The sequence below is a fragment of the Stegostoma tigrinum genome, chromosome 13 (genome assembly GCF_030684315.1).
Source record: "Stegostoma tigrinum isolate sSteTig4 chromosome 13, sSteTig4.hap1, whole genome shotgun sequence".
NCBI lineage: Eukaryota > Metazoa > Chordata > Chondrichthyes > Orectolobiformes > Stegostomatidae > Stegostoma > Stegostoma tigrinum.
Window position 1 is genome coordinate 71,264,525 of NC_081366.1, and position 21,900 is coordinate 71,286,424.

A 21,900-nucleotide genomic window follows, 5' to 3' on the forward strand; every position below is an offset into this window, starting at 1 on the left:
CCAATCTCACGCTGCAGGGATCTTACTGTGCTACTAGAGGTTCTGATTTTTGGATGTTGTGATAATGTAAGACCTTCAAAGGAAGCCTTCTGGAGCCATTTCAAAGAAGATTGGGTTTCTTTCCTTCCCAGTGTTCAGTAAATTTAAACCTTTGATTGCTATCAAAATGGTCTGGTTGTTAGCACCTTGCTATAAGTGAGAATCTGCTGCATGCAAATTGGTTTCCTATGTTACAGCAGTGAAAGTGATTTATGAGTATTTTGTTGGCTGCAAAGAGATGTAGTTTTCCAGATAGTCATAAATAGTGCTATGTTAACTCAAATCTTTCTGTATTTAATTCAGCATTTTATTGCTTCCTTTGATATTGCTTTTTTCAGTTGCTGGACATGTGTTGAATTTTTGTAACTCTCTTAAATCTCTTTCAGTACCACTTTAGTTATTTTGAAATGAAATATTGCAGTTTTTTAAAAAAAAAAGCCACAAAATAACATGTTTATCAATCAAATTATCCAACAGTGTACATTTTTGTTTTAAAAAATCCGTCATTTGTCTTCATTTTCTCCATCAAATCTTATTCCAGGAAACTGATGACTGTGCTAAAAAACTATTTAGATATTTGTTGTGAAGGCAAGCAATGTGAACCAATTTTGCGGACTTTGAAAGCCCTGGAGTACATCTTTAAATTCATTGTGAGATCTCGATCGTTATTTGCACAGTAAGTTCCAGATATTGATTTGCTTCCTCACTAATTGATCATTTTATCTCTTCATTACCTTTATTGGAACGCTTGTCTAAAAGAATGTATACTTTAAAAGGCATTCGTACTTTAATTTTAAATGAAGAAGTGGAGTTTTGTAAAAGAGTCACAAAGTTTAGAATTTAGCAAACATTTGCTTTATCAATTTGCCAAGACTATTGGTTGATCACCTACACACTTGAAGAATTTAGATTGTGATATTTGTACAGAGGTTCCAGCAATTCCCAGTAAATGCTAATCCCAAAAGACAATGATAGTAAGAAGGAGGAGTATACTTATCCCCAGTAATGGATAATAAAGCTCATTTAAATAATGGATAATTATGTAGATGGAAGTGCTTCTTTCATCCTCTCGACCTCAGGTAGCACTGATGTATTATAACAAAGAGCCAATTACGCAAATGATTATACAGGGCACACAAAAGGAAATTTAACAAACTGTCTTTCTGTGCACTGTAAAAGCTTGTCCTAGCTTCTTCAGACGCTCGTTCATAATGGTGATGGGTAAATTTACTGTCCTTGACAGATACTTTTTCCAGCTTCCAGAGAGTCAGCTTCACTCATATGGCTAAACTGCTGCTTCTGAGTCAGAAACCCTGGGTTCAAGACCTGTAACATGTCATCCAGGAATGACACCTCATTTTAGTACTGACAGAGCAGGGTACCATCAGACATGCTGTCTTTTCATCTGGCAACTATACTCACCATTTAAAGAGACAATTCTGCAGAATGATTCATTAGTCATGAAAGTGGACTCGGATGTTTCTGAGAGATCATATGAATGAGAACGATTTGTTAATGGAACTGATTTTAAAAATGGAGAGTATCAACCCAGCTATGATAATTATCACCAGGAGATCAATGTGAATGTGTTGTTGTCTCCCCAAATCCATGCTTCTTTTTCTTGAGTTTTGTGATTGAATTCCTCCAATCAGGAGCATGCCCCAAACCCCCTTCAAAGTCACAGATGACATTTTTGTGTGACTGTGGTGAGGTATTCTTCCTTCTCCTTGTCAATTCTATGGGGTTTGATTCTGCTTGTCTGATCATAAATCCTTCTCCAGTGACTGAATGCTTTAGTCTGCAGGCGAAGTTAATGAGACAAGTGACTGATTCCTGACTCTTAGAGAGACAACTCTGGGGACAGATCGCACATGCTGCTCCTCACTCAGCCTTTTTGTGTCTTGAAACTTCTATGACATTCTAAGATATTTTAAATCATGTACATAAGCAGTTTGAATTTAGACTATTTCTGCATTACTCCTAGATAAATAAGGTAGCACCTTCAATATCGATGAACACACTGGTCTTCTTAGAATCCCATGTGTACAATGGAAGAGGAAGTGCAGAGTTTTTGGTATAATTAAGAAACAAAAAAAATTAAGAGTGATGTCTTGGATATGAATATATCCCCTTGTCATAATCTGTGAGGTAGTTGATCGTATAAATGCAGGGATTAGATGAGCAAAGGCAGAATGGTTTTAATGGGTGATTTTAACTTTCATAGATTGAGAAATTGCTTAATATGAGAAGAGCAGTGAATTTTGAGAGTGTGCTCAGGATAGTTTCCTGCAACGCTATTCCCCAGATTAAAAGAAAGGATGATCAAGTGAAATGTAATGATGAGTGAAGAAGTCTTGGTGAACAATCCAAATATGAATAAACAGTTATCAACCAACAATCACATTATGTTCAAGTTCAATGTAATGTTTGAAAGGGTAAAACATGTAACAGTACCTAGGATCCTAGGAATAGGTAAGACTAACTTCAGGGCAATATGGTGGAGCTTGTTTGAGGTAAGCTGGACCAATCTGTTTATGATTAAAATGACAGAAAATTAGAGTCAGATTCTTGGAGTGACACAACACAGAAGCAGACCCTTCCAACTAGCCTACATTGACCATGTTCCCCAATTAAACTAGTCTCACTTGCTTGTATTTGGCTCATATCCCACCAAACCTTTCCTTTTGATGTACTTCTTCAAATGTCTTTTAAATATTTTACCTGTATCTACTACTTCCCCTGGCAGTTCATTCCACCCACAAACCACTCTCTGTATATAAAAAAATGCTCTTCACATTTTAAAAAAGTTCTCCTCTCTCCTTAAAAATATGCCCCTTAGTTTTGAATGCCCCCACCCTCGGATAAAGACCCTTGATATTCTGCTTATCTATGCCTCTCATGATAGTATAAACCTCTATAAGGTCACCCCTCCACCTCCTATGCTCCATTGAGAAAGGTCCCAGCCTGTTCACCCTGTTTGAATAACTCAAACCTTCCATTCCTGGCACGTTCTTGATAAATCTTTTTTGAACCTATCCAATTTAATGATATCCTCTTATAACTGGGCTACCAGAACTGCACACAATACTCCAGAAGAGGCCTCACCAACATACTGTATAATCTCACCTTGATGACTCAACTCTTATACACAAAGGTCTGAGCAATGAAGGTAAGCATGCTAAATGTGTTCTTAAGTACGCTGTCTACCTGTGATACAAATTTCAAACAAATGTGTACCTGAACTTCAAGGTCCTTCAGTTATGCAATCAACAGCAGTGCCTTAGGTAGTATTGTAGAAGCCCTGCCATTGTTTGTTTTACCAAACTACAATACCTTGCATTTATTCAAATTAAACTCTATCTGCTACTCCTCAGCCCATTGACCCAATTGATCAAGATCTCTTTGTTATCTTAAACAGCCTTCTTCACTGTCCGCTGTAACACCAATTTTCGTAATCTTACTAACCATGCCCCCTAATATTCTCATCCAAATCATTTACACAAATCGAAGCAAATGTGGACCCAAAACTGATGCCAGTGGAGCTCTGCTGGTAACAGGCTTCCAGTTTGAAAAACAACCCTCCACCACTATCCCACCCAAGGCTGACGCCGATGGAACCCCGCCTACGGCCGACAACCTCATCGCTCCGCCCACAACCTCCGCAGCCAGCCACCCCAGAGGAGACAGCCACACTGAGCCCTGCCAAATCTTCACCATCCCCACAGACCTCCCACTGACTGACAACGAACAGTCAGTCCTAAGCAAGGGGCTCACTTTTGTCCCCCAACAACCACACATCAACAAATACCAGTCACGTTTGGACATAGAGCAGTTTTTTCGCCGCCTTCGCCTCCACGCTTACTTCTTCAACCGGGAACCTAACCCTCCCTCCACTGACCCCTTCACCCGCTTCCAACACAAGTCCTCCTCCTGGACACCACCCCCAGGCCTCTTACCCTCCCTCGACCTCTTCATCTACAACTGCCGTCGAGACATGAACTGCCTCAACCTCTCCACCCCTCTCACCCATTCCAACCTCTCCCCTGCAGAACAGGCAGTCCTCCGTTCCCTCCGCTCCAACCCCAACCTCACCATCAAACCCGAAGATAAGGGTGGCACAGTGGTAGTATGACGCACTGACCTCTACATCGCCGAGGCCAAATGCCAACTCTCCGACACCTCCTCCTACCGCCCCCTTGATCATGACCCCACCCCAGAGCACCAAACCTTCATCTCCAACATCATTCATGACCTCATCACCTCAGGGGACCTCCCATCCACGGCCTCCAACCTTATTATTCCCCAACCCCGCATGGCCCGTTTCTATCTCCTTCCCAAAATCCACAAACCTGCCTGCCTGGTCGACCCATTGTCTCAGCCTGTTCCTGCCCCACTGAACTCACCTCCACCTATCTGGACTCCATTTTCTCATCCGTGACACCACCCACGCCCTCCACCTCCTCCGGAACTTCCAATTCTCTGGCCCCCAACACCTCATTTTCACCATGGATGTCCAGTCCCTATACGCCTGTATTCCGCATGCAAATGGCCTCAAGGCCCTCCGCTTCTTCCTGTCCCGCAGGCCCTACTAGTCCCGCTCCACCGACACCCTCATCCGCCTAGCCGAACTCGTCCTCACTCTCAACAACTTCTCTTTCGATTCCTCCCACTTCCTACAGACAAAGGGCGTGGCCATGGGCACCCGCATGGGCCCCAGCTATGCCTGCCTCTTTGTAGGTTACGTGGAACAGTACCTCTTCCGCACCTACACAGGCCCCAAACCCCACCTCTTCCTCCGTTACATTTATGACTGTATCGGCGCTGCCTCTTGCTCCCTAGAGGAGTTCAAACAGTTCATCCACTTCACCAACACCTTCCACCCCAACCTCAAGTTCACCTGGGCCATCTCCAACACATCCCTCACCTTCCTGGATCTCTGAGTCTCCATCTTAGGCCACCAGCTTGTAACTGATGCCCATTTCAAGCCCACCGACTCCCACAGCTAGCTAGAATACACCTCCTCCCACCCACCCTCTTGCAAAAATTCCATCCTCTATTCCCAATTCCTCCGCCTCCGCCGCATCTGCTCCCAGGATGAGGCATTCCACTCCTGCATATCCCAGATGTCCAAGTTCTTCAAGGACCGCAACTTTCCCCCCACAGTGGTCGAGAACGCCCTTGACCGCATCTCCCGCATTTCCTACAACACATCCCTCACACCACGTCCCCGCCACAACTGCCCAAAGAGGATCCCCCTCGTCCTCACACAACACCCCACCAACCTTCGGATATAACGCATCATCCTCCGACACTTCCGCCATCTACAATCCGCCCCCACAACCCAAGACATTTTTCCAACCCCACTCTTGTCTGCTTTCTGGAAAGACCACTCTCTCCATGACTCCCTTGTTCGCTCCACACTGCCCTCCAACCCCACCACACCCGGCACCTTCCCCTGTAACCGCAGGAAGTGCTACACTTGCCCCCACACACCCTCCCTCACCCCCATCCCAGGCCCCAAGATGACCTTCCATATCAAGCAGAGGTTCACCTGCACATCTGCCAATGTGGTATACTGCATCCATTGTACCCAGTGTGGCTTCCTCTACGTTGGGAAAACCAAGTGGAGGCTTGTGGACCGCTTTGCAGAACACCTCCACTCGGTTCGCAATAAACAACTGCACCTCCCAGTCGCGAACCATTTCAACTACCCCTCCCATTCTTTAGATGACATGTCCGTCGTGGGCCTCCTTCAGTGCCACAATGATGCCACCCGAAGGTTGCAGGAACAGCAACTCATATTCCGCTTGGGAACCCTGCAGCCCAATGGTATCAATGTGGACTTCACCAGCTTCAAAATCTCCCCTTTCCCCACCGCATCCCAAAACCAGCCCAGTTTGTCTCCTGCCCCCACTGCATCACACAACCAGCCCAGCTCATCCCCTCCCCCCACTGCACCCCAAAACCAGCCCAGCCTGTCTCTGCCTCCCTAACCTGTTCTTCCTCTCACCCATCCCTTCCTCCCACCCCAAGCCGCACCTCCATTTCCTACCTACTAACCTCATCCTACCTCCTTGACCTGTCTTCCCTGAACTGACCTATCCCCTCCCTACCTCCCAACCTATACTCTCCTCTCTACCTATCTTCTTTTCTCTCCATCTTCGGTCCGCCTCCCCCTCTCTCCCTATTTATTCCAGTTCCCTCACCCCATTCCCCTCTCTGATGAAGGGTCTAGGCCCAAAACGTCAGCTTTTGTGCTCCTGAGATGCTGCTTGTCCTGCTGTGTTCATCCAGCTTCACATTTTATTATCTTGGATTCTCCAGCATCTGCAGTTCCCATTATCCCTCCACCACCACTCTCTGTCTTATCGGGAAGTATTCAAAATTAAGTTAATGTCAACAGAAGCACGTTATACTCTGAGGTAAGTGAGATCTTCTGATGGATGAAAAATGCCACCCACAGTCAACTGAAGAGGCAAGCACTGACGTACAACCAAAGGAAGAGGCAATTAGTAATGAAAAGAAAATATGCAGCATTGATATCAAAATTACAACAGATAACAGCAGCCTCAAAATGAGAGGGAAAGGAAGTTAAAAATAACAAATATTTTTACAATAATATTAAGAAAAATGAGATAATCTGGAACAATATATTTGCCTCGAAAACAGATAGCAGTGACGAAACTAACATTAATAAAAGGTGGCAAACATTGAATAATTACTTTGTATTGTCATTTTGCAGCAGTGCGAAAGAACAGCATGTTGGACATTGTATGGAAACTAGTGTTGGATCAGGGATGCCGATGCATTGATATTAACAATTGCAACATAATAGTAAGGAAGGAAATAATGACTGGATTCTTATAGGGGCCTGAGCAATGTGGGCTATAGCAAGATTTGCTCCAGAATCAGGCAAGAACCTAGTGTGACCTATCTCATTGTATCTGTTATATATTTGCAGAGAGCGGTACAAGGCAGTAGTAAGAGTTACCAATAAAGGGAGAATTATAGCTTGCTCAATGCTCTATTAATGGCCTGAATCACCTTGTCAATATTTAGCTCCCCATCTTACCAAATGCAGGAAGCAGGCCAGATATTGTGATTTCTTGACATGGAGATCTGAAAGGGCCCTTGGTAACTTCAGCTCACAACTTGCTCCAAAGGGCCTCCATGGCCACAAGCACCTGCTTCTCATGGCACACTGTACGAGCGGGGTATATACTCAGGCCATGCCCACGGACATTATCATCTGACATGTGGCAACCTTTGTGACTCCTCATGGTACAGTTACGATCCACATGTATCTACATTTGCAGCTGCTGCTGTGAGGGCATTGTAGGCTCAGGGACACCTGCCCAACTCATGGACTGCACCAGGTTGTGTTTCTGTCCTCTTTGCTCACTGTCACAGTGAGCACACCTGGTTGCTCACTACATTCCTGCCTTACTTTGCCCTTGAGCGTTTTGACCCCCTCAGCCAGAGTACCAGTCTCATATTACTGCTGTTCAGATCAGACTCGAAGGCAGGAAGATTGTTTCAGTTATCAGTTGGCCCTGTTCAAGCCTATGAGGAAAGCTTTTGCTCAGAGGGCCATAGCACGGTATGCCGAGGCTCAAAGACCAGTGCGGAGGTCTGAAACAATCAGTCAGCTGCTTGGGATGATCACTACAGAATCCGCATAAGAGGTCAGGAACCAAATATTAACCTCCTGTCTTAACTCTTTCAGCCCTGCAGTCGGCAGATTTCCTCCTGGGATAAGAGACAAACAAGTACTAATGCAGATGAAAGTGACTGGCACAGCTATTACTTTTGGTGCAAGTGAGGAGTGTCCTGAGTGAGTGGGTGGGCAGCACAGAGCTCATGCAGGTTATTGGAGTTGGTGTTTGGGATGGGTGACAGTGAGTAGGGAAGATGTTGTAAGCAATAATGACAGTGAAAGGGCATTTCTCCTTGGTGGGAGGTGGGTGGAGGTGCAGTAGCAGAGATACACTGAGTATCAGGTATCGGTGAGAAGCCATTGGCATTTGTGCTGGTGAAGAAGGGAAGGTCATTGACTTTCTTCCTACAGCGCTGGGTTCTCCTGCAGGCAGGTGAGATAGCTCTAACCGAGGAGGCAACCTCAGATTACAATGGCATGGTCAAGTATCATGCCCTCAACTACTGGTCCTGGGGGAAGTTCCATGTTGGCACCAACATGGCCAACAGGATCTCGAGGTCTCATGCCCACAGAGTGGGGTGCCAGATTCTCCTTGTCTTAGCCATATCCAGCATAAATCTCAGAAACTTTTGAGGGCAGGTACAGTTGTCCAGTTGCACCACCAGCATTTAAATATGATGCTGGTGCACAGGCTGTCAGTGTTTCCTCAGATATCTTGTGAGTGGCACATTACTCTAGGAATGGCCTGTGATAAGATGAGGATGGAATTAGACATGAGCATTGCCAAAGGAGGTAGTTAATAAGGTACATATAGTGAGATACATTGAAAATTGTGCCAAAAACTCAATGCAATTAGTACTTAGCCTAAAAAACATCAATCCAACCCAAATGAACCAAAGAAGGACCAATTCTCAGGACCACATGATTTCTATTCAGGCTTTTACAGGAAGTAGGTGATAAAATTGATGCTATCCTAAATATGATCTTCCCAAGTTATTTTCAAATGGAATCTGCTCCAGATTGTAAAATGACACAGCCATTTTGTTATTTAAAAAAGTGAGAGAAGAAGTCATGGAATTATGGATAATATGTCAGAATAAGATCATATGATCATATAATTTTACAGTGCAGAATGAGACTATTCGACTCATTGTGTCTACAACATGTTATTCAGAAATAATTAGACCATATAATTAAGGATTAATTAATCAATTACTAGAGTATATTGCCTTGCTACCCCACTCTCCTTTAAAATTCCCCTTAAAATGGACCAACCTCTTCATCATGACTCTCCATCTGTGGCTCGTTTTGAGAAATATTGATGATGACTTTGTTAAATTCCTTTGAATATTTTACTTTGTTAGAGATACAGTATAAATGCAAGTTCCTGTGGTGATTCAAAATTGAAATCTATAGAAAGAATTTACATTGACAGAGCACTGTCTTTCCTCTTTGTTGGTATCTCATTTTTTGGAACGACATGTAGGTAAACATGAAAAGGATAAGTGTGATGAATGACCAATTCAACTGATCTGCTGTTGTTGGTTCAAAAAAGATGTTGGCTAGGACACCAGCAGAACTCCTTGCACTTATTTCATTAATGCTGTGGTATCATTAATGTCGACCTGATCCATTGCAACCATAGGTTTTAGACCTTGGTTTAGCTTCTTTTCTGAAGGACAGAAAACAAATGTGGTTTGAATAATGCACTAATGGAAATTGCCTTGGATTAAGGCTGAGGAATGAAAACACAAATTTGCATTAAGAGATGGACTTGCTAACTAATACAATCTCAAGAGACTGATGTCATTATATTCTTTCCCTGGAACTCCCTTCTGCAATCAGTCTGCTTTGTTGCTTCCTTTGCTAGCTCCATGAAAGAATTAAGTGCAGCACTCTTCATTTTTATTGTGGCTTCATTAGCTGTGTCAGACCCTTTGTTTTCCAATCAATAAGTAGCAATCTCATCCTGGAGTGCGAAAGTTGTGGTTTCATGTCTCCCCCCTCAGAGAGGGCTTTGTTGTCAGAGGTTCCATCTTTCTGACTCAGTGTTATGATATTTTAAAATCTCCCCACCCCCAGCCTCATCCCATGTCCAACCCTCCCTCTCATCCCCATCTTCTTCGTCTGACACAACCTGTCTATCTTCTCTCCAACCTATCCCCCCCGCCCACCCCACTGACCAACCCCCATCACTCCCTACCTGCAATTACCTATCAACATCCCACCTACCTTGCCCAGCACCTCCCCTCCTCTCTATTTATTTCTCAGCTCCCTTCTCCCTCCACATTTCTGAAGGAGGGTCCTGACCTGAAACATCAACTTTCCTGCTCCTCTGATGCTCCTGGCCTTCTGGAGTACTGCATCCAGTTCTCCTCTCTCTGTATTCGGGAGGATATGATCCAGGTGGAGAGGGTTCAGAAAAGATTTACCAGGATGTCCTTGGGAATGGAGAGTTTGAGGTATAAAGAGAGGCTGGTTAGGCTGGGACTTTTCTCACTGGAGGCCAGGAAGTTGACAAGTGAACTTATAGCAATTTATAAAATACTGAGGAGTGTACATAAGGAGAATGGCGGGTGTCTTTACCCTAGTGTGGGGTATTTCAAGACTAGGCATCATATTATTAGAGTTAGAAGAGAAAGATTTACAAAAGCATAAGGGGCATTTTTTTTTACACAGAGAGTGGTTCATGTGTGGAAAGAACTTCTAGAGAAAATGGTGGATGGGGACACAGTTACAACATTTAAAAGGCATTTGAATTAGTATATGTATAAGAAATGCTTGGAGGAATATGGCCCAAGAATAGGCAGGTGGGACTAGTTTGGTTTGAATTATGTTCAGCATGGACTGGTTGAACAGAAGGGTCTGTCGCCATGCTGTATGACTTTTTGACTCTAATTTCTTCAATCAACATCACTGAGTCAAGTCATTTTTCTTACTGAGGGTTTGTGGCCTATGATGTGCATAAATTAGCTGCTACATGGCCCCTAATCACAGCAATGACTGTCCATCAAATGCAATTTGTTAGCTGTAAAACACTTTGGGATTTACTGAAGTCTTGAGAGGAACAATATAAATACAAGTCATTCTTTTTGTTAAGGATTATCTCGGAAACAAAGTTATGTCACATCGTTAATAATGCAACACATCTGTCCAAAATAAATAAAATGTAAAACAACTAAATAATTGTGCATCAGCCAGGGTAACATCATCAATGGGTTTATTGCTTGAGCTTGGGATACAGCTTAAACTTAATTCTAACTTGGAATATGGCTTAACAGTTTCTTTCCCTCTGTTATCACACTTATGAATGGACCTCTCAAATGTTAAGTTTGATTTCTCTCTTTCTCTCTCTCTCTCTCTGCACCTTCTTTGCCACTGTAACACTGTATTCTGCAACCCTGATGCACTTTGTATGGTATGATCTGCTTGTATAGCATATGATACAGTACCTTTCACTGTAATCTCAGTACATGTGACAACAATAAACCAATCAACAATTAAGAATAGGCACCAGTGGCACGTAAAATGCAAATTATGCCCAACAAACTTAAAATCTTTTTGAGGAAAGAACAAAAGTATACTGAAAGAAAATGCAATGGATGCTGTGTATGTGTATTTTTAAATGTCCTCTAATAGTGTGCTGCGTTTGAGATATTTCATTCAATGCAGACGGATGATAAAAATCAAAGAGGGCAAGAGTTTTGCAAGGTAGGTGGTTGGGAGATTGATTGCCTCTGTAAAATAGAATCTGTCATGTATTTTACATAGAAAGCTGCTAAATATTTGTGAAAGAAAACTTTAAAAGGCATGAGAAGAGAAATGATGGAAATGCAAGCTGTGTGAAATAACTCTACAGAGGCTGGCATCCCGTTACCAAGCCGCTTTTATTTACATGCGCACCGTATACTGGCTGTGTCCAGCCAGGTCTGAGTCTGTCCCTGAATTCAGGAGATTCTCTGAATCCCCTGCTTATATTTGTCAGCCAGGGCCCCCTAATTGGTCCTTGTGAACAACTGCGATCACAGATCACAGAGTCAATGAGATCCATCTGGTTCCAAACACTTCACAGTGAGAACTGCTTTTTGAAAACTGCACTGGCATAATAATGACTGTCAGTGCTACATTCCTCAGTTTGATATCTAAACAAACATTTTCCTTTCCTCCCAACTGAAACAACCACATCACTTTAGTTGCTTTTATTTTTCGTCAGTGGACTCAAGAAGTAACATACTGCTTTAAACCAAGGAGACCATGCAAACAGAAGCTAGAAAAGCTCAGGTTGTTTTCTCTGGAGCATCAAAGGCTGAGGGGGGTTTGATAGAAGTCTATAAAATGATGAGACACATAGACAGGGTTAATGGTCAGAATCTTTCTCCAGAGTTGAAATGTCTAATTTGAGGGGGCATGCATTTAAGTTGCGAGGAGGAACGTTCAAAGGAGAAGTGAGGGACAAGTTATTTACACAAAGAATAGTAAGAGTTTGAAACATGCTGTCAGAGTTGGTGAAGCAGATAAGACAGGGGTAATTAAGGACCTTTTAGATAGGCACATAAATATGCAAGGAATGGAGGGATTTGTGCCAAGGGCAGGCACAAGGGATCAATTTAATTTGCTGTCATATTTGGCATAACATTGTGGGCCAAATGGCCCGTTCTTGTGTTATTCTATGTTCTATGAATCACATCATAATTCTGCTGATATAAACAGAAAGTGCTCAAACTATTCAGCGGGTCTGCCTGTATCTATGGCGAAGAAAGCAGTGTTATGTTTTGTGGTGGTGTGTCTCATCAGCAGTAGGAAGATTAGAAATGTATTAGATTTAAGGGGGAGATTGGAAAAAAAGAATAAAAGGGAAGGTGTGTGACATATTTCTTCATTATAGAGGATTTCACTGATCTTTGAAACACTGATACTTGAAAATAACTTTTCCAGTAAAAAAACATTGTGACACGTTTGGACTTTTTTTGACTTTAATTAACCGTCATTAAAGAAAAGCTCTGAAAAGTAAGAAGATCGAAGTCAAAAATCTTCAGAAACAACTAAGCTTTGACGAAAAAGGTTTAATTAGCAATTCATCTTCGATATCCTTCCTGAAGAGGATTCAACATTTTCAAATACAAAAGTAATTACTGAGAGCCATGATTGTATTTAGTGGCGGAGCAGGCTTGAGACGCTTACCTACTTACTCCTGTTCCTGATTCTTATCTAATTTAAAGCACTGAACTATTTGATCCTGGAAAAAATAGGGAATTACTGTGACAGCTTTCAAGTAGATCCTTCAAGTAAGAAAGGTGACACAAATTAAATGAGCAACACTGAGGAAGACATTACACCTCCAAGCAGGTTTAAAATCATAGATCCTTCAGATGGTGAATTTAATTTGTCTATATAGAGCAGACAGTTCATACAATATAGAAAAGATTCAAGATGACAAATAAACCAAGCAACTGTTTCTTTACTCTGTGTATTTGGTTTGCATTCACATTTTAAAATGACATAACAAACACTTTTAATACTGTTGTAAGGGTATTTGACAATTACTTTACATCAAGTACCAATTGTAATGTGAGGAAGCAGGATTTAATGGAAGCATACAACTTTCTGGAAAACAGTTTGAAAACTTTATTAATTATTTTTGTACATTGTCAGACTTGTGACTGTGGTGTTTTACGTTTGGATATAACTTGAGACAGCATTGGTGTTCGAATTTCTGATCTAATTATTTCTACATAAGTTACAATCAATGTAAGATGTCAGATTGGAATGAGCTATCCAGACAGTGGTGAAATCTGAAATCGGAAATTCTAAAATAGCACAAGAGTGTGATGAGAACAGAAAGTTATACTTACTAAAGAAGCTTATCAGACATCAGCAACCTTCTAAGATACAAGAATAGCAAAGCATCACAGGACAGACCAGGACACAATGTCTTTTTAACCCTTTGATGTTCAACATTGTCTTGTAAATGTGAAGTTAAAAAAATGTGCACAAACAGAAATAATGCTCACCTTCATCATGCTGATAGAACTTCTGTTAGGAAGTGGGGTATTTCCAAAACAAAACCTGTACAGGAGTCAAAAACAATCATTGAACCATTGAATCAATCATGCCAATGTGCCGAATGAAGTTAATGGTTTACAGCAAGTATCTTGGGGAAAATCCCAAGATTTGCCTTCATTAGATTACATAATGTGGTGATGTATTTTGAAACATTGGAACATATGAATGAAACTTTCGTAAAAGATGTTGATAATTAATCTACATGAGATGAGACAGAGATCATGCAGGTTAGTGGTCATCCAACTAATTTCAAGTTTAGTATTTAAGCGAGTGTTAATAGTTAATCTGAAAAAAACTCCTCTCTTCAGTAGAATGAAACTGCAACTTTCAGACAGATAAAGGCAGAACACTGTTGAAAAGGAAAGAAATGTTAAGAAACCTCTTAAAATACAGAGAACTGAACTATAATATCAGAAAGTAAAACATCTCACTTATCAGCAGAAACACGTTGCACTCTGCAAATTCTACAGTATCTTGAAGAACCGCAGTCAGAACAGCAGCCAAATACTAGTGATCACCGTAATTCTAATCAGGAAGAGAGTTACTTCAAAGCTCTCTGAAATGTTGTTTGCCATACCAAAGAGAAAAAAATACACCATTTACACTTATTTGCGCTGGTGTGCAACAGCTCTTTACCAGTGAGAAACCAGAAGACATTACTAATCTGAGATAACAAGGTATGGAGCTAGATGAATGCAACAGGCCATGCAGCAACAGTGGAGCAGAAAGGCTTCTGAAGAAGGGTCTATGCCTGAAATGTCAGCCTTCCTGCTCCTCTGATGCTGCTTGACCTGCTGTGTTCATCCAGCTCTACACCTTGTTATCTCAGATTCTCCAGCATTTGTAGTTCCTACTATCTAGGACACTACTAATCTAACAGGTTTAAAGGTATTATCCAATTCTTTCAAACTCTTCAAAACCAATTATCAGATATCCTTACCACCACACCCACCAGGAGATAGTAATAGACTCCTGTTGTAGCTAATTTAACAGTTTGGTAGGAACATGACCAGAACAGCAACAGTATGGTTGATGATGGAAATGATAATTTTATTTGAAAAAGTACACGCATGAATGGAAGAAATACATACAAAGGTACTTTGTCACAATGTCAAAAGGCAAAACTTAATTGTTTTATAAATAATATGTTCTCTTGCACAAATAGAGGAAACTAATGTTGCTCCAAGGGATACAATCCATTCATATCAGAGAATGTTGTCAGCCAAAAGCATGCGGACAATCAAAAGTCCGCCAAGATTCTAGAATAATGAACTGTACCTATACATTTTGTTTGCAGCAGTAGACTTCTTTCCTGACTAAGTCTGAGAGACTTTGGAATGCGGTGTAGGCATGTGTGGGAGATGGGCAGTAAAATCCACTTTACTTATTTGAAACAACAGAAAGAATTTAAGAATAAGGGGAATAAGAAGAGCCTGAGGGGAGATTGCCTATAAAGCAGTTATTATGTGAAATTTAACTGATATCATGAGAATGGCCCCATCCATTTGTTCTGCTGTGGTTCTGTGTTGTTAACAATGCTGAATGAGAATGTTTCAGTAGTAGTAATGGGAACTTGCTCTTGAATTGATCCTGATACCTCATAAGAGACTATCATGTAAAACAGATGGACTGTCACTCGTTTCTAGGTGAAATAAAACAGACCTTTTTACCGATTATCAAGATTTGGCTGTCTTCTGTCTAAGATTCATGGGGGCATCCTTTCCCCCTTGCTCTCAGTAGCTTAGATTAACACCACAAAAAGGAATGGTGGCAGCGAAACTACACATGACATTCCAGGTGGTTCACAAAGGTGACCATGTATGAAGGTGGAGAATTAAGATGACAGATGGTCATAAAATTAGTGTCATGTTTGCAGACTGAATGATGAACTTCCACAAAGCACATTTGATTTCCCTGATGGAAAGTAGGTCACATTTTGGGCAACAAATACGTTGTGATAAATTGAAAGAAAATAGTCCCATGGATACTAACCTCAGCTGGAACGTGCATTTAGGCTCTTCTTAATTGTTGATTTGTCAATGAGTTGCATCTTTAGGTGTACAATAAAAACAAGGTACATTGATCTAAAGGGTAGAGGGAAAATACCTTAATATTCCAACCACACCCGCACTATTCACCTGATTGGGTTTAACATGGTATTGGCTGAGGGTATGGTAGTTCAAAACTTGAGGCATAATTTTAGGGTTAATGGGGAAAGATTTAAGAAGGATCTGAAGGGCAACTTCTTCACACAGAGGGTGGTGTGTATATGGAATGAGCTGCCACAGGAAGTGATGGATGCAGTTACGGTTATAACATTTAAAAGACATTTGTAGAGTTACATGAATAGGAAAGTTTAGAGGGATATGGGTCAAACACAAGCAAATGAAGCTAGTTTAGCCTGGGAAGCTTGGTTGGCATGGATTTGTTGGACTGAAGGTTCTGTTTATACGATGTATGACTCTATGAATCTATGAATAAGTTAATTGCAACATCAGATGCTTGAGCTAGAGTTCCACTGAGACATGAATGAGCAGCTAATAATTAATACAAAAATATCTGTCTGTTAAAATAAACATTATTGTACATAAAGATTGCCAAATCTTTTTTTTTGATAATTAGGTCTTATGGAACAGCAATTCTGATGGAAAAAAAACATGTTTGTCACCCTATCAATAAACAAAAGCTTTCTCTTTGTTCTAGACTGTATGAAGAAAAGGAACAGGTTGAGTTCGAAGAATCACTGAAAAGACTATTTGAGTCCATCAATAACCTGATGAAAAGTCAGCAAGTGACTACAATCCTGTTGCAGGTCAGTTAGCCAGTGTGCAAATCAAATTGGAAGTGTTGCATGTGTTGGTGGAAGTGAGTGCAAACAGTAGAAGTTAGGCTACCATTGTGATGGGAAGAATAAAAGATGCATGCAATAAAGTCCCACTCTTTGCATTCCTGGTTATTTTTCAGGTTAAATTCCGGTAAATGGTTGTAAATGGCAAACGAATTTTATAATAGTGGTCAATTAGATAGGTCCTAACTGTCCAATATCCAAAAGTGATAAATACAGTATTAAAAGGTACAACACATAAAAGCGAGTTTTAAAAAGACAAATAAAGATGTTTGATTGGAAAGGTTGTTTAAGTATGTAACCTTTGCCACACGTACTCCTATTATAAATGTCTGCGGCAGCGCGTGATAATTGCAACATGGAAACACAACAGGAAGCAAGGCGACAATGGTGCAAGTGCAGTGCGCACTTTTCAATACAGGAAATACATGCCAGTACGCACAGACACCCACCACATCTTACATTTCAAACATTCATTTCAGTCCTTTATAATTGTTCTTCATTGCCTCCAAGTTTTCATTTCCTTTTCCCTACTGAAAACCATGGATAAGTAAACATCATAAAATGCGTCTGAAGAAGAGTCTAGGCCCTTCCTGCTCCTCTGATGCTGCTTGTCCTGCTGTGTTCATCCAGCTCCACACCTCGTTATCTCTGGTCCCTTTTTTTTAATCATTTAAGGGATAAGAGTGTCACTGATCAGGCAGTGTTTATTTCCCATCCCTAGTTGCCCAGAAGATAGCTCAGAGTCAACCACGTTGCTGTAGGTCTGGAGTCACATGTGGGCCAGATGAGGTAGGTATGGCAGTTTCCTCCCCAAAAGGACATTAGTGAACCAGGTGGGTTTTTCTGACAACGGCAATGGGTTCATGATCGCCATTAGATTCTTAATTTCAGATTTTTAAAATTGAATTCAAATTCCTCCATCTGCCATGGTAGGATTTAGGCCCAGGTCCCCAGAGCGTTATCTGGGTCTCTGGATTAACATTCCGGTGATAACACTACTCAGCCATTGCCTCCCTTAAGACCCAGCATTTGGCCCATATCCCTCTAAAGTGGCATAACTTTAAACTGGTAAAGTCCATTCGGTGTCACAAAATTTCCTTCGCTCTGTCAATAAAGGTACATGCCAGGATCCTTTGAGTAAGACCAACTTAGAAATATAAGCCAGCTGTCCCACCTTCTCAATATATACTTCCAGCCGTGTTATTGGACATGAATCAGATTTTGTAACTACGTTGACTTAACAGTAATCAATACATAGGCTTTGAAACCATCTGGTTTTGGCACCACTGCTGTGGGTGATCTCCATTTGCTAATCTGATGTTTCATGTCATGAGTTTAATGGCTGCCATAGCAGAGGTAGAGATCAAGTATCCATAGAAATATAAAAAACATAGAAAATAGGAGCAGGAATAGGTTACTCAGCCCTTCGAGCCTCATTGGCAATTCTATATGATCATGTCTGATCATCCAACTCAGTACCTCATTCCCACACTCTTTGCTCCCTTTAGCCCTAAGGATGATATCTAACTCCTTCCTGAAAGCATTCAATTCTTTGACTTCAAGTGTTTTCTGTGGCAGAGAATTTCATGGGTTCTGGGGAAAGAAAGTTCTTCTCATCTAAGTCCTGAATGGCCTTTGCTGTTTCCTTTAAACTGTGACCCCCTGATTTTGGAATCCCTGGACATCAGTAACATCCATCCTACATTTACTCTGTCTCGCCCTGTTAGAATTTCACAGGTTTCTTTGTTGTCAAGTTACTGAGGCTTGCTGAAGCCTATGGTAAAGCAGCTAATATACTCTGTTCAAGTGCATTTCTTGTAAATAGTAAAGGTTTTCCAAACAGCTGAGCGACATCAGATCAAGGGGTGCAGTGAGTATCAAATCTGCACAGACCTTTTTGGTTGGTCAATGGACATGAGGATCCATCAAAGTCTTTCTCCTGAATCTTTCCTCTGAAGTAAATTGATTTACTAAAGACTCACAATTCCAGGTTCAATTCTAGCCTTGGACAGCTGCCTGTGTGGAGGTTCCCCCCTGTGTTTGCGTGGGTTTCCTCCCACAGTCCAAAGAAGTGCAGGTTAGAGTGGTTTGGCCATGCCAAATTTTCCTGTAGTGTGCAGGCTAGATAGATAAACTATTGTAAATGTGGACAATTGAGAATAAGGTGGGATGCTTTTCAGAGGTTGGTGCAGACTCAGTGGGCTGAGTGACCTCTACCTGTACTGCAGGGATTCTATAAATCTATGAAGACTGGTATTTAAGAGAGGTTAAGGCAGCAACTCTGCTCAAGTTGTTGTGTTCTGTCATTGAAATGGTGAGCATGTTTGCAATGTACCAGGTAGTCCATAACCTTAAATGCAGAATGGAACAAAGCTCCAAAGGTTTAGAGGATATTTGCACATCAACCAAAACAGTGACAGCTTCAATATATAAGTGAACATGATACCATCAAAATTCAGGCTGTGCAGATAATAGATAAATTTGGACTGCAAGTCCAGACAGTTGCGGTAGCCTTTTTTTAAAGCTTTTTTTTTCTGATCCCAGGTTGCTTCTTTGAAATATCTGCCATCGGTACTTCATGATGTGGTTACGGTCTTTGACGTCAAGTTACTGAGGTATGTACACCTTGTTGAAGATGCCTTTCCACTAGAGATGGAAGGCTTTTCTAGAAGAGTTTATTTTTATTATTATTGTGTTAGAAATAAGAAAGGAAATGATAATATTCCCTTTGATAACATATAAAAGGAAAATATTGCAGATGCTGGCAATTTGAATCATACACAAAAAAGTTAATAGTTAATTGCTAATAGTCAATAATATCTGTTATTCGGTTAAATTTTCCAATAGTTAAGGTATTCTAAATTCCTCTTTCTTTTGTTTGTATTTGAGCTAAAGTGTTTCAATAAGTTGTGTTTTGCTTAATGTTGAGCAATTTGACAAGTTGCATCACAGCTGGAATACAGCAATTCACATCTACCTTCTAAAATAAGAAAAGAAATAGGGTCTGGGCTATCTTCTTAAAATATTTTGAAGGGGTCTGGTCTGGCCCATTACAATAGGTATGGAGGGATATAGGCCAAATGCAAGCAAATAGAACCAGATTAATTGTGAAAACTAGGTGACATGTACACGTTGGGGCGCAGGGGCTGTTTCCATGCTGTAAATCTTTATCGTTCTATGACACCATACAGCCAAGTCTTCCTCTTTTATTTTGGTACGAATTTTAAACCCATTGGGGTAGAAGGTATCAGTGCATTTGCATTTTCATCATGTGACAATGCAACTAATCATCTTCAGATGGAGATGAATGGGATGTTAGGAAAACTTTCCATTTCTTTTCCCAAGAGCAAATTGCTGAAAACAACCTTTGGAAGCAATCTGCTGTGATATTATTCATTTCCCGCCTGTGCTTTCGGTGAGGTTACCAATTGATGTTGAATTAGGGGTAGCTTTTCTGCAGCATGTTCGATGACAACACAAACAAGGTACAGCCAACAAGCAGAAGAAGGTCTCATCAGCATGGGTTTTGTTTGAAATATACTGCTGGCAATGAAGACCTACTGATTACAATTTTGAAACAAGATGCTCATTTTCCCAAAATCAGAGTTTAACACAGTGAGTCACTCTGATCCAGAATTTACAGTCTGAAAACATGATTCAGTAATAACAGCCAAAAGGGATTTAGATAAATCCTTGTGTGCTAGAATCTTTCACTTTCATAACATTTATATGATTGAGACTAAACTTGAAATACATATTGAAATGTTGAATCAAATGATGGAAAATGATCTTCGCAGTAAATACTGCAAGCCGATTCAAGCCTGAGACAGGATCTCTCTGGAGAAACAGTATGCTTTGATGGCTTCGACGGGCTGAATTGATGGATTCCTGTGCCTTGCTTGTGTGGGGAGTTAATAAACACATAGTGTTGCCTGCTGTGCTTTATGATTTTATGCTGCATTTTGACCTGAGCAGCATAACCAATGAGTAAGACAGAGCAGAGTTATTCTTTGTATGACCTCAGTAGAGAGTGATATCTCACACAATTCAGGAGATGCTGCTCCTCTTCATTTCCAATGGCTTGATGAGGTCATCATTAGCATTCTGATGGGATTGATTGAAATGCGAAGTGGTCTGCACAGATCATCACTGCATATGTTACTGGCTGTTCAGAAATTGACATATCAGAACTTTGGCACAGGGTCTTTGCATGTCTTGGGGGTGCCTTTACAGGCAGGGAATCACTTCCCAAGTGTTGTCATTGCTCTAAAACACATAAATACGACAGCCTACTCACTTACACCAAGGCTTCCCAAGTAGCCAATAAGATGAAGGATGAATTACTTGTCCAGTTCCTCTCCTGGTCTCTTCACATGAGGGTACAGCTCTCATCCAGAGGAGCAGACAGGGCCATCTTTGGACATCACCCCCCATACTCCTGCCCAACTCCCCCTTAACAGTACAACACTCTTCAATATCACACTGAGATGATTGTTTAGATCAGGTGCAGAGGTCATGTGGTGCAGATCTCCCTGTAATCAATGATTTATCTATATTGCCCAGGTTCTTAGCATTTGTTGATATTGCCCAAGGTTTAAAGCTTGTATGCACTGAGTGCTTTGAGTTAAATGTTGGATATCCCAAATTTTGATAGTGTGAGTGATGCGATTTGTCGTATGCCTGCATTGGTCCCATTGGAGGTGGCAGTAGACAGGTTTGACCCTCATCATCATGATGCAAATGTTACATGGAGTTTCTTTGTCACTGGTTGCCTCTTTGTGCTGTCAGCTGCCTCTGGCCAGAATCCTGGCTGGAGAACATGTGCCCGATTCCGCTTTCTATTCCTAGAGGCAGTCTGTCCCTCTTAGGCGTAGGCTGTATTGAATAATTTTGCCATTTAAAATGTGGAAAGTGGAGTATCAGGGCAGAGAGAACTTTGCAGGGTCAAAAATATGCCACTGGAGGGTTAGTATGCACTCCTCGTTCTGATCTGACGCCTTCTATGCACTCTCATCTCTTTCCCTTCCCATGATATCCTGTCCTCTCCAACTGAACCCTGACCTCTCCCACTTTAAACTCCCGTCCACTCCCCCTAATTCCCAGTCCTTCCCTGCCACAGCTGACCTGCAATCTGGCTGACTGTCCTGAACACCACCCCTACAACACATTCCTTATCCGCACCCACCTCAGATCTCCTGTAACCCTCCACAACTGTCTGTACCCTGTCTTCTGATCTCTTCTTTATCAATCAGTTGCCCACTCTTCACTCCAATCTTCACCACACCAAAATGTG

The 21,900-nt window shown here is 41.5% G+C and overlaps 1 protein-coding gene across 3 annotated transcripts in view; it reads left to right on the forward strand.

Annotated features, from left to right (window-relative positions):
• The window catches only part of LOC125458253 (dedicator of cytokinesis protein 2-like), a 604,879-nt gene that overhangs the window by 191,173 nt on the left and 391,806 nt on the right, over positions 1-21,900 (forward strand). For all 3 annotated transcript variants that reach the window (XM_048543364.1, XM_059650772.1, XM_059650774.1), the window contains exons 22-24: positions 581-715; positions 16,463-16,571; positions 19,152-19,222. In XM_048543364.1, coding sequence (XP_048399321.1) covers positions 581-715; positions 16,463-16,571; positions 19,152-19,222 — 315 coding nt within the window. The remainder of the gene's footprint in view (positions 1-580; positions 716-16,462; positions 16,572-19,151; positions 19,223-21,900) is intronic.